The 13,027-nt window shown below is 44.3% G+C and overlaps 1 protein-coding gene across 6 annotated transcripts in view; it reads left to right on the top strand.

Moving 5' to 3' along the window:
* Window positions 1-13,027, top strand: part of LOC105492213 (myosin light chain kinase 3) — a 61,181-nt gene that overhangs the window by 42,833 nt on the left and 5,321 nt on the right. For all 6 annotated transcript variants that reach the window (XM_011759226.3, XM_011759227.3, XM_024796168.2 and 3 more), the window contains 3 exons: window positions 6,119-6,247; window positions 8,114-8,266; window positions 9,216-9,348. In XM_011759226.3, coding sequence (XP_011757528.2) covers window positions 6,119-6,247; window positions 8,114-8,266; window positions 9,216-9,348 — 415 coding nt within the window. The remainder of the gene's footprint in view (window positions 1-6,118; window positions 6,248-8,113; window positions 8,267-9,215; window positions 9,349-13,027) is intronic.

The following is a 13,027-nucleotide window of genomic DNA, read 5'->3' as shown; positions in this document are numbered from 1 at the left end:
CTTGACCCCAGGAATTCAAGACCAGCCTGGGCAACATAGCAAGACCTCATCTCTACAAAAAATACAAAAATTAGCCCAGCATGGTGGTGAGCACCTGTAGTCTCAGCAACTTGGGAGGCTGAGGTGGGAGGATCACTTGAGCCTGCAGTGAGCCAAAATCACACCATTACACTCCAGTCTGGGCAGTAGAGCTAGACCCTGTCTAAAAATAAATAAATAATAAAGTAAACATTGTATATTTATTATTATTATTATTATTATTTTGAGATGGAGTCTTACTCTGTTGCCCAGGCTGGAGTGCAGTGGTGCAATCTCTGTTCACTACAACCTCTGCCTCCCGGATTCCAGCAATTCACCTGCCTTAGCCTCCCAAGTAGCTGAGATTACAGGCACCCGCCACCACACATGGCTAATTTTTGTATTTTTAGTAGAAATGGGGTTTCACTAAGTGGGCCAGACTGGTCTCAAACTCCTGACCTCAAGTGTTCCTCCTGCCGCAGACTCCCGAAGTGTTAGGATTACAGGCCTGAGCCACCACATCAGGCCCATTGTATACGATGTTAAAAATCTCATAGTCTCTTAAAATACCTGAAGGCTAGTGCAGTGTGGCTAATATTGCTGTGTAGCCCAGGGATGCCACACTACCCATGGCACCACCCAACACTGTCACATACTCACTTTTTGTATTTAAACTGGTCATTTCCTGGAGGGCAGGGGTGGTGGCAGATGCATCACATAGCCCAGCACGCCCTGACCCCAGGAGGCCTGGGGAGCCCACAGAACTGAGCAGCCCAGCACCCTGCTCAGCGGCCCCCTTCACCATCACCCTACTCTCTTCACAGATAGGTGCTGTGAAGTCCAGTCACGTGTGCTGAATACTGTGCGCCTGGAGAGCTCCTGCCCATGGCATGCATGCCCAGGGGTGTGGGTTCTTGGCAGTGGTAGTAGCAGACCCTTGGCATTTGGGAAGGCTTCCCCTAAACCTTCAGACATCCGCAGTTCGTAAACATGGCAGAAACATGGCAGTAGTTGTATGCCCAGCTTCCAGGATTCCTCCAGGATTCTGTTGCCTCCAAGAATGACATTTCTCTGGGAATCACATATCTTTTTTTCTTTTTTTTTTTCTGAGACCGAATCTCATGCTCTCACCCAGGCTGGAGTGCAGTGGCGCAATCTCGTCTCACTGCAACCTCCGTCTCCTGGATTCAAGCAATTCTCCTGCCTCAGCCTTCCAAGTAGCTGGGGTTACAGGTGCCTGCCACCATGCCCAGCTAATTTTTGTATTTTTAGTAGAGATGGGGTTTCATCACGTTGGCCAGGATGGTCTCGATCTCTTGACGTCATGATCCGCCTGCCTGACCTCCCAAAGTGTTGGGATTACAGGCATGAGCCACCATGGCAGGCCGAATCACATATCTTCTAGGTAGGTCTTTCAGCTACAGCTAAATTTTCAACTCTTCTGGAAGCTGCTTCTCTTTCCTAATGGCTGGCTGTTTTCTTTTCCTTCTTCTTCTTCTTTTTTTTTTTTTTTTTTTTTTTTGAGACGGAGTCTCGCTCTGTCACCCAGGCTGGAGTGCAGTGGCCGGATCTCAGCTCACTGCAAGCTCCACCTCCCGGGTTCACGCCATTCTCCTGCCTCAGCCTCCCGAGTAGCTGGGACTACAGGCGCCTGCCACCTCGCCCGGCTAAGTTTTTGTATTTTTAGTAGAGACGGGGTTTCACTGTGTTACCCAGGATGGTCTCGATCTCCTGACCTCGTGATCCGCCCGTCTCGGCCTCCCAAAGTGCTGGGATTACAGGCTTGAGCCACCGCGCCCGGCCCTTTTTTTTTTTTTTTTGGACAGAGTCTCTCTCTGTCACCCAGGCTGGAGTGCAGTGGCGCAACCTCAGCTCACTGCAACCTCTGCCTCCTGGGTTCAAACAATTTTCCTGCCTCAGCCTCCCGAGTAGCTGGAACTACAGGTGCCCGCCACCACGCCTGGCTAATTTTTGTATTTTTAGTAGAAACAGGGTTTCACCATGTTGGCCAGGCTAGTCTTGAACTCATGACTTCAAGTGATCTGCCCACCTCAGCCTCCCAAAGTGCTGGGATTACAGGCATGAGCCACCACGCCGTGCCCTCCACCACATCCACGAGTGGAAGGAAACACAGCATCGCCCCTGGATGCAGAGCCGCGTGCCTGAGCTCAGCTCTGCCTTCCAGCACCTGCCTCCCAAGCAGCATCCACACCCTCAGTGCTGGTTTTCCTGGTCACTCCTCCACTGGTTGAAGTGTAAACGTTACCCATTTGCAGTGTGATGATGCATTTTCAGTGCCCCATGTGCTGCTAGTGTAAATGCAGGAGGAAGTTCACATCATCCCACGAGGCCTTCAGGGTCTCTATCACACAGTGTATTGTAGTTCATAAACAGAAAAAAATCACATGCAATCTACCATGTTAGCAAGTTGCTTAGTATTTTCCCTGATAATATGCTATAAAATTCAGATGCCTCCCACACGCTTGCATGTCGTATACACTAGGGCAGTGTTTCTCAACCTATTTCATTATCGCTACCTGCCCTGTAGTGAGCCCTTTTTGACTTTATTTCCCCAATCGCCTAGTCCCCCAATGCCATGAAATTTAATACCACTGATGTACCATGTATCTGTTTATGTGCTGTGGCCCTTTGGAGAGCCACAAACCATTGTAATAGCTAAGACTGTTTTGTCCCCCAAGAACCAATGTTTGTCCCCCACGGGGCAATATTGTCTTCACTGAGAATGCACACGCTGGTGTATGCAGTACACTCTCAAATACCTGATGGTCCGCTGCCAAATGAGCATTTGCAGGGACACATTGTGAACACTGAGAAAGAAGCAACCACTGGACGCCCCTGGAGTCAGGGAAGGCTTTTCTGAGCAGTCGGCAGGGACTGGTGGACAGGATTTGCTGTCTGCAGGCAATGCTGCTATGCTGGCAAATGCTTCAGCACCAGCCCTGAGGGAGTGGGGAGTGAGAGGGGATGGGTTTGATTTGTAATCTTTGCCAGTGTTTGCTAATTACAAGCTACCAAGATGATATCACTGAAGGCGGAGCTGGAAGGAGAGGCACTCAGGTCTCCCGTGCACCTGAGAGCCAGCTCTAGTATAGCACTACCTGGAGGGGAGGTGGGGGGGCCCTGTGAGTTGTGGGCTGAGAACAGGGTGCACCCTGTATGTGCAGGCCGGTCGGGGGAAAATACAGTCGAAGATGAGGGCACTAATGGGGAATCCTGAATGCGGGGCTCACACGTCTGAACATTATCCTATAGGCCAGAGTCTTACCTGGTGGGGAGGTGAAAAGGGCTGTAGGTCAATTTACCAAAACTTAGTCAAACCAAAAACCTCCATGCCGAGTGGCTGTTTGGGGAAAAGCTCTCAAATTGTATTTCCTCTGCTCTCACACCACAGCAAACAACACTGAAGACTTCTGTGATCAAAAGCGGGCAGGTGGGTTCCCCACCAGCGAGCAGCGGATGCCAGCTGGGTGTCCTGCAGTTCAGTTCTGACATCCCCTACCGGGAGATAGCGTCAGATCCCACAGGTTGAGGGCTCAGTCCTCAAGGATACCCCCTCTTCCCCCAGTCACTGGTCACAAGTGCAGGCCTCTGGAGCTTCTGATGGAATGTCTTCATGTTGGGGTTCCCACGACCCCCTCTTTGGGTTTGCTTAATTTGCCGGAATGGCTCAAAGAACTCAAGGAAACACTTACTTACATTTATCTGTTTATATTACAAAGAATACAGGTGAAGAGGGACATAGGGCGAGGTATGGGGAAAGGGGCATGGAGCTTCCATGCCTTCCCTGAGTGTCCCCTCTCCAGGAATCTCCCCGTTTTCAGCCCTTGGGAAGCTCTCCAACCCTGTCCTTTTGGGGTTTTATGGAGGCATCATTACATAGGCATGATTGACAATGGCACAGAAAGATGATTGGACAAAAAGCCCATGATCTAAACCCAGCAAGGCCTGTCTTTTTCTTAGCCTCTCTGTATTGCATTCCTTCCTTTAGGGTAGGGGGCAGGACACTCTCTAGAATGAGGGTCTTTTGATCCATAGTCAGATTAGAGTCCTGCCTTGGGCAGGTGAAAGAAGGACTGGAGAAGGACACAGAGAGAGAGATTCTCTCCTGAGGCCTAAAGTGTCCCAACATTATAACAAGGACTATGCAAGTTAGAAGCCAGAAAAAAATATATATATATACACAAACATATATATACGTATATATAGATACACAGCCCACATATATATATATGTATCCATATATGTATCTCATAACATGTATCTATCTATCTATCTATCTATCTATCTATCTATCTATCTATCTATCTATCTATCTATCTATCTATCTATGTATCTATCTATCTAACCATCTAGTCCCCTGGCCCAGTCCCTCAACCCCCGCCACCTTGCTGCTCTTTCACTGGATGGGCTTAGCTGTGTTGGTGCTGAGTCATTGTCTGCCTGGCTCTCAGCAAATTTGGAGGATAGGAGACTGCTCTCTGAAAGCTGATTTAAAGGAAGCAGGGTATATTGGCAGAATATTCATTTTATTTATTTTATTATTGTTATTCTCAATTGCCTCATCTATAAAATGGGGATAATAATCCTACCTATTTCATAGGGCTCTTGGAAGGAGGGAAAGAGATGCCACGCATGTATAAAACTTTTAGCATAGTACCTGGCAAATAAAAAGTGCCCATGAAATTTTAGCTAGAGACTCTTTTTCTTCAAGAGTGATTCTAAAACACACTATTTGCCCCCCTTTCCCACTCAGCCATTGACTCTCTTCCTAGCCTTAAACTTCATGTCCAGAACTTTTTCTAATTTTTTATTTTTGGAATTGTGGTTTAAAAAATACATAACATAAAAGTTATTACCTAGTGTCCGTCAGTGGATAAAGAAACTGGGGTATATATATGCAAATGAATACTGTTCTGCTTCAAAAGAGAAGGGAATCCTGTCATTTGCAGCAACATGGATGACTCTGTAGGGCATTATGTTAGGTGAAATAAACCAGGCTCAGAAAGACAAGTACCACATGATCTCACTTAGGTGTGGAATCTGAAAAAGACAAACTCTTACAGGCAGAGTTGGATGGTGGTTACCGAAGGCAGGGCAGGTGGCACTGGGGAGATGTCGGCCAAAGGATACAATATTTCAATTAGAAAGGAGGAGTAAATTCAAGAGAGCCATTGTACAACATGGTGATTATAGTTAATAACAATGTATTGTATACTTGAGAATTGCCAAGAGAATAGACTTTAAGTGTTCTCACCATAAAAAATAAGTATGTGAGGTAATACATATGTTAATTAGCTTGATTTAGCCATCCCACAATGTACACATGTATCGAAGCATCATATATACCGGTTGGGTGTAGTGGCTCACACATGTAATCCAGCACTTTGGGAGGCTGAGACAGGTGGAGTTTTTGAGCTCAGGAGTTTGAGACCAGCCCGGGCAACATGGTGAAACTTCATCTCTACAAAAAATACAGAAAATTAGTCAGATGTGGTGGCGTGTGCCTGTAGCCCCAGATACTCAGGAGGCTGAGGTTAGAGAATTGCTTGAGCCTGGGAGGTGGAGGTTGCAGTGAGCTGAGATCTTATCACTGCACTCCAGCGTAGGTGACAGAGTGAGACCCTGTCTCAAAAAAAAAAAAAAAAAAAAAAAAAAAAGCGTCATATATACCATAAACATGTACAATCAGTACATTCATATTTTTGTGCAACCAATCTACAGAACTTTTTCATCTTGCAAAACTGAGATTCTATATCCATTAAATAATAACTTCCCATCTTCTGCCTGCCCCAACCCCTTCCTTATTTCTGTTTCTATAAATTTGACTACTGACAGAAGCAAACGCCTGGAGGAGGAAGACTGTAGTTTTCTGATTCTATCACTGACTTAGAAAAGCCTGAAGTTTGGGGCCTGGGATCTGAGTATTCCCCAGTAATTCACAAGTGTAGTGTGGGTGTGGGGTCCAGGCCATATGGCTGATGGGAAGTGGGGAATGTCTGCATCCCACCAGAAATGAGCCCCAGCATCCACATCTCCCAGGCCTCACCCCATGGTTCTTTGTACCCTCCCTCCTCCCCAGGTACAAGCCTCGAGAGAAGCTGAAGGTGAACTTCGGCACTCCTGAGTTCCTGGCCCCAGAAGTCGTCAACTATGAGTTTGTCTCATTCCCCACGGACATGTGGAGTGTGGGAGTCATCACCTACATGCTGTGAGTGCTTAGCAGCCTGGCTCTGAAATGGGGATGGGGGTCATTTGTCTTCCTTTGGGTAGTCTTAGAAGCAAAATTTTGAGTACAAGTAGTCTATTTGGGAAGTATCCCCAGGAAACCCCAATAGAGGAATAGGGTAGTGAGACGGGGAAGGAAAGGAGCCAGGGAAGGGTATATTATCAAGCCAGTTACCATATTGACAAGGCGGTCGTATTTCCAAGTTATTGTAGTAGGTTAATATTGAAAAAATTGAGATGTGCTGATATTATTCCCTGGAACAAAGGTCTAAAGGCCTGTTTCTTGGTGAGGAAGGCCTACTTGGGCTTCAGCAGCTGTATCAAAGTTATGGGTTGAGCTGGGCACGGTGGCTCATGCCTGTAATCACAGCACTTTGGGAGGCCAAGGTGGGAGGATTACTTGAGCCAAAGAGTTCAAGACCAGCCTGGGCAACACAGAGAGACCCTGTCTACCAAAACCAAAAAAAATTAGCTGGGCATGGTGGTGCGTACCTGTCGTCCCAGTTACTAGGGAGACTGAGGTGGGAGGATTGCTTGAGCCTGGGAGGTTGAGGCTGCAGTGAGCCATGATCATGCCATTGCATTCCAGCCTGGGTGACAGAGCAAGATCATGTCTCAAAAAAAAAAAAAAAAAAAAAAAAAGTTATGGCTTGAGCCATTGAATTTTTTGGTACTGAGACATAAAAGTAATAACTGAAAAAAACAAAAGTATTCATGACTCAGGAGTAAGGCCCAATTGTGGGCAACTAGAGTTTCATTTTGCTGGGGAACTCCAGAATCCATCATGGAATACCCCCTGAGAGTTATTTCATCTAGGGGAGGGAGTTGGGGTATTTATACACTAACTCTTATCAGTTATTCCATGTGGACTAATGGAGATGGGGTGGAATTGATTTCCTGATACTTCTGGGTGGGGAAAGCAAGCTTCGGCTGGAGAGAAAGCCCTCCAGCAGAGACATGCATGTGCTCTGGTACAAATGGAGCTGGATCATGCCTATAATCCCAGCACTTTGGGAGGCTGTGGCAGGAGGATTGGTTGAGCCCATGAGTTTGAGGCTGCGGTGAGCTATGATTGCACTCCAGCCTGGGTGACAGAATGAGGCCCTGTTTAAAGACAAAACAAAATAAAAACCCAAATGAGGCTGGAGTGCACTGAAGGGGTAAGGGGGTGGGGGGCAGGGCAGGATACCCTTTATGGCATCATTGAACCCGTGCTCCCTGTTTTCTTCTCTGTCCGGCTGTGGACTTCCTGTGGTTGCTTTCTCAGAGGCAAAGTCATGTTTTGCTTCTGATCTTCTGATTATTGTGTAACTGCTACGCACTGTCCCTGCACTCGGATGTGTGAGCTGCACCAGGCTGGGGAAGTTCAGATCCCTGAGGCTGGCCGTCACGGTATCCTGCTTCTTTTACCCTCCCTCTAGCGGGAGCCTAATAAAGCCCATTTTCCTTTGGCTTGGGGCCTGGGTAGCATCTAAACAAGCCTGGCTGTCTCAAGGACATGGAAGGCTATTTCTATTTCTAAAATTAAATCAATGTGTACTTGATAACTGGGCATATGAAGTAGGGCCCTAATTTTACTCTTTACTTCAGGAATGAGGTGCAAAGAGGTGAGCACAAGAGGGGACTTATTCCAAAAATTCTTCCTGCCTCCAAATTTTAAATCCTTCCGTGTCCTCCCTTTAATGAACACACTGGACCCCATCCTGTGGAGAAGTAGTGGGGGTGCTTTCCTTTTGAACCCTCTTGGTTCTGGCTAGGTCCACTTGAACTCTGTAAGCTTCTCTATTCTGCCAATGCACGTTGGCAAATGTGGCCTCTACCTACTGATGGTCCTTTCTCTTTTCTGTAGACTCAGTGGCTTGTCCCCATTTCTAGGGGAAACAGATGCAGAGACCATGAATTTCATTGTAAACTGTAGCTGGGATTTTGATGCTGACACCTTTGAAGGGCTCTCGGAGGAGGCCAAGGACTTTGTTTCCCGGTTGCTGGTCAAAGAGAAGAGGTACCTTTCATCGCTTGTCACTCATGGGGACCCCAGGTCTGGGAGCTGGGCAGGACTGCTGACTGTGAAGGTCTCTCTTTCTGTGGACAAATTCCTTTCAAGATTTCTTAGTTTGCTACTTCTTTGGAAAAATAAATGGAACAGAGAAAGGGACAAAGGAAATAAATGAAACAAACAAGTAGGGGCATAAAATACAGTTTTAGAAAGAAGCATATGTAGATTGGTCCTATCTGCAAGTTATCACTTGTCATAGGCTAAGGTTGAAAAAAACCTGAGCTATGCAGATGTTATTTGCAGAAGAAAGATCTGAATACCTTGTTTCTTGGTGAAGAAGATCTATTTAGGCTTCAGCATCTGTATCAAAGTCATGGGTCAAGCCATGTGAGTTTTTTGATACTCAGAATAAGGTAATAACTGGACATAACCAAAGGTATTAACAACCCAAGGCTAAGGCCTAAGAGTCTGGGCTCTAAGACAGCTTGTGTTTCCCTGACTTTTACAGTTTTGTTTCTTTCTGACTGTGAAAAGTTATGTGAGAGGAAAAAAAAAAATCTAAGTCAGATGAACAAGTTGCCTTCATACTCTGGAAGGAGAAATGAACTTCCTTCAAATTTCCTGTTCTTTTGCTTCTTTAAGAGCAATTCCAGGCATAGCTAGCCTTCCTACTGCCCTGCTTCAACTTCTTAGCCTGCTCTGGGAAATGGTTCCTCCCAGAATCACTGGAATATGTTCCCGCTATAGAGGTCAGAGAACATTTTGCTGACGACCTTCTGGCACTTTGAAGGAAGGGAATTTTAGACACAAGGAGTTCCCTTTTTTGTACATGGCATGAATCTGCCTAAATGATTAATCTGTTCCACTGACTCAGGCTTCCTACCCAACTGAACAGATTTTTGGATGAGAAAATGCAACTCCAACTAAAAGTCTTAACTGCTGTTTGATTTCACAGCTGCAGAATGAGTGCCACACAGTGCCTGAAACACGAGTGGCTGAATAATTTGCCTGCCAAAGCTTCAAGATCCAAAACTCGTCTCAAATCCCAACTACTGCTGCAGAAATACATAGCTCAAAGAAAATGGAAGGTATTTGGTTTTTCTCTTAGTAAAAGTGAAATTTGTCATTCTAATCTGTCCTTTGAAAAAACTACAGCTAAGTTTTCTTTACTTTTCTTTTTTTCTTATTTTTGGGTTTGTTTTTATAGACAGGGTCTTGCTCTGTTGCCCAGGCTAAAGTATAGTGGCATGATCATGGCTCACTGTAACCTTAAATTCCTGGGTTCAAGCAATCTTCTCACCTCAGCCTCCTAAGTAGCTGGGACTACAGGCATGTACCACCATGCCTTGCTAACTTTTCTATTTTTTGCACAGACAGGGTCTTTTAAGTTGCCTAGGATGGTCTTGAACTCCTGGCCTCAAGCAATCCTCCTGCCTCAGCCTCCCAAAGTGCTGGCATTACAGGCATGAGCCACTGCACCCAGCCTGTAGCCAAATTTTTACTTACATTTTGATTCTAAACAGAAAGATTATTTAGGGGGAAAAATCTCTCTCATGTCAAAAGCTGCTAACTTGATTTAAAAATGTCACAGAGCAAAAATAACTGGCATAAAACTTACATTTGGTTGTGCTTATATGGATACTTGAAGTAACAGAATGAAGCTTAAGCGTATGTTCTCAGTGGCAATCACAGTGAAGCTCCTGAACTAACTTCTTAGAGCCTGAGGCCTGATTCTTCCACATTTTAGAAATGGAAGATAAGAAAGGCCTGTTAAACTTTTAAAACTTTATAATTTTGTTTACAACAGAATTCTTTAGTACCATGGACATAAAACCTATCTTAAAAGCAATTGTGGAAAAGGCCTTTGACAAAATTCAACAGCCCTTCATGCTAAAAACTCTCAATAAATTCGGTATTGATGGAACGTATCTCAAAATAATAAGAGCTATTTATGACAAACCCACAGCCAATATCATACTGAATGGGCAAAAACTGGAAGCATTCCCTTTGAAAACTGGCACAAGACAGGGATGCCCTCTCTCACCATTCCTATTCAACATAGTGTTGGAAGTTCTGGCTAGGGCAATTGGGCAAGAGAAAGAAAGAAAGGGTATTCAGTTAGGAAAAGAAGAAGTCAAATTGTCCCTGTTTGCAGATGACATGATTGTATATTTAGAAAACCCCATTGTCTCAGCCCAAAATCTCTTTAAGCTGATAAGCAACTTCAGCAAAGTCTCAGGATACAAAATCAATGTGCAAAAATCACAAGCATTCTTATACACCAGTAACAGACAAACAGAGAGCCAAACCATGAATGAACTCCCATTCACAATAGCTTCAAAGAGAATAAAATACCTAGGAATCCAACTTACAAGGGATGTGAAGGACCTCTTCAAGGAGAACTACAAACCACTGCTCAGTGAAATAAAAGAGGACACAAACAAATGGAAGAACATACCATGCTCATGGATAAGAAGAATCAATATTGTGAAAATGGCCATACTGCCCAAGGTAATTTATAGATTCAATGCCATCCCCATTAAGCTACCAATGAGTTTCTTCACAGAATTAGAAAAAACTGCTTTAAAGTTCATATGGAACCAAAAAAGACCCCGCATTGCCAAGACAATCCTAAGCCAAAAGAACAAAGCTGGAGGTATCACGCTACCTGACTTCAAACTATACTACAAGGCAACAGTAACCCAAATGGCATGGTACTGGTACCAAAACAGAGAAACAGACCAATGGAACAGAACAGAGCCCTCAGAAATAATACCACACATCTACAGCCATCTGATTTTTGACAAACCTGAGAAAAACAAGAAATGGGGAAAGGATTCCCTATTTAATAAATGGTGCTGGGAAAATTGGCTAGCCATAAGTAGAAAGCTGAAACTGGATCCTTTCCTTACTCCTTATACGAAAATTAATTCGAGATGGATTAGAGACTTAAATGTTAGACCAAAAACCATAAAAACCCTAGAAGAAAACCTAGGTAATACCATTCAGGACATAGGCATGGGCAAGGACTTCATGTCTAAAACACCAAAAGCAATGGCAACAAAAGCCAAAATTGACAAATGGGATCTAATTAAACTAAAGAGCTTCTGCACAGCAAAAGAAACTACCATCAGAGTGAACAGGCAACTTACAGAATGGGAAAAAATTTTTGCAATCTACTCGTCTGACAAAGGGCTAATATCCAGAACCTATAAAGAACTCAATCAAATTTACAAGAAAAAAACAAACAACCCCATCAAAAAGCGGGCAAAGGATATGAACAGACGCTTCTCAAAAGAAGACATTTGTACAGCCAACAGATGAATGAAAAAATGCTCATCATCACTCGCCATCAGAGAAATGCAAATCAAAACCACAATGAGATACCATCTCACACCAGTTAGAATTGCAATCATTAAAAAATCAGGAAACAACAGGTGCTGGAGAGGATGTGGAGAAATAGGAACACTTTTACACTGTTGGTGGGACTGTAAACTAGTTCAATCATTGTGGAAAACAGTGTGGCGATTCCTCAAGGATCTAGAACTAGAAATACCATTTGACCCAGCCATCCCATTACTGGGGATATACCCAAAGGATTATAAGTCATGCTGCTATAAAGACACATGCACACGTATGTTTATTGTGGCACTATTCACAATAGCAAAGACTTGGAATCAACCCAAATGTCCATCAGTGACAGACTGGATTAAGAAAATGTGGCACATATACACCATGGAATACTATGCAGCCATAAAAAGGATGAGTTCATGTCCTTTGTAGGGACATGGATGCAGCTGGAAATCATAATTCTCAGCAAACTATTGCAAGAACAGAAAACCAAATACTGCATGTTCTCACTCATAGGTGGGAATTGAACAATGAGATCACTTGGACACAGGAAGGGGATCGTCACACACCGGGTCCTATTGTGGGGGGAGGGGGAGGGATAGCATTAGGAGATATACCTAATGTAAATGACAAGTTAATGGGTGCAGCACACCAACATGGCACATGTATACATATGTAACAAACCTGCATGTTGTGCACATGTACCCTAGATCTTATAGTTTAAAAAAAAAAAAAAAAAAAAAAAGCAATTGTAATCCAGGGAAGTGGCTTCCAACAATTTAATATAGACTTAGATCCTCACTGGGGATCCAAAAGCACGAACAAAACCCTTTATGTATGGAGCCAGTACACAAGAATACCTATACGTGTACACACATACCGGGAAAGACACACACATACACAACAAAAATTTGACTCAGGCATGGTGACCTACACCTATAGTCCCAGCTATTGGGGGGGCTGAGTGGGGAGGATCACTTGAATTCAGGAGTTTGAGGCTGCAGTGAGCCATGATCTCGCCAGTGTACTCCAGCCTGGGTGACAGAGTGAGACTCCCATCTCTGTTTTAAAAAAATCACAACATTTTCTGTAACAGAGTATGATGTATTCTGATATTTTCTATTCTGTGCCACTTGGCTTTATTTTTTAAATGCTGTTCACAACCCACCAATTTGATTTCATGACCCATTGCTTGGTTGTGAATCACAATTTGAAAAACACTGTTCTATCAAAGCACGATGTAGGCTGATAAAAAATAAAAATAAGACACTGTTCTAGGGTGCTCCATTTTTAAAATGTGAAAAGGACAGGATAAGCCTGGGTAACATAGTGGAGACATATCTCTACAAACAAGACAGAAATTAGCTGGGCGTGGTGGCGCTTGCCTGTAGTCCCAGCTACTTGGGAGGCTGAGGT

This window comes from Macaca nemestrina, chromosome 18 (assembly GCF_043159975.1).
Source record: "Macaca nemestrina isolate mMacNem1 chromosome 18, mMacNem.hap1, whole genome shotgun sequence".
NCBI lineage: Eukaryota > Metazoa > Chordata > Mammalia > Primates > Cercopithecidae > Macaca > Macaca nemestrina.
This window is presented reverse-complemented; position numbering and strand designations above follow the sequence as displayed.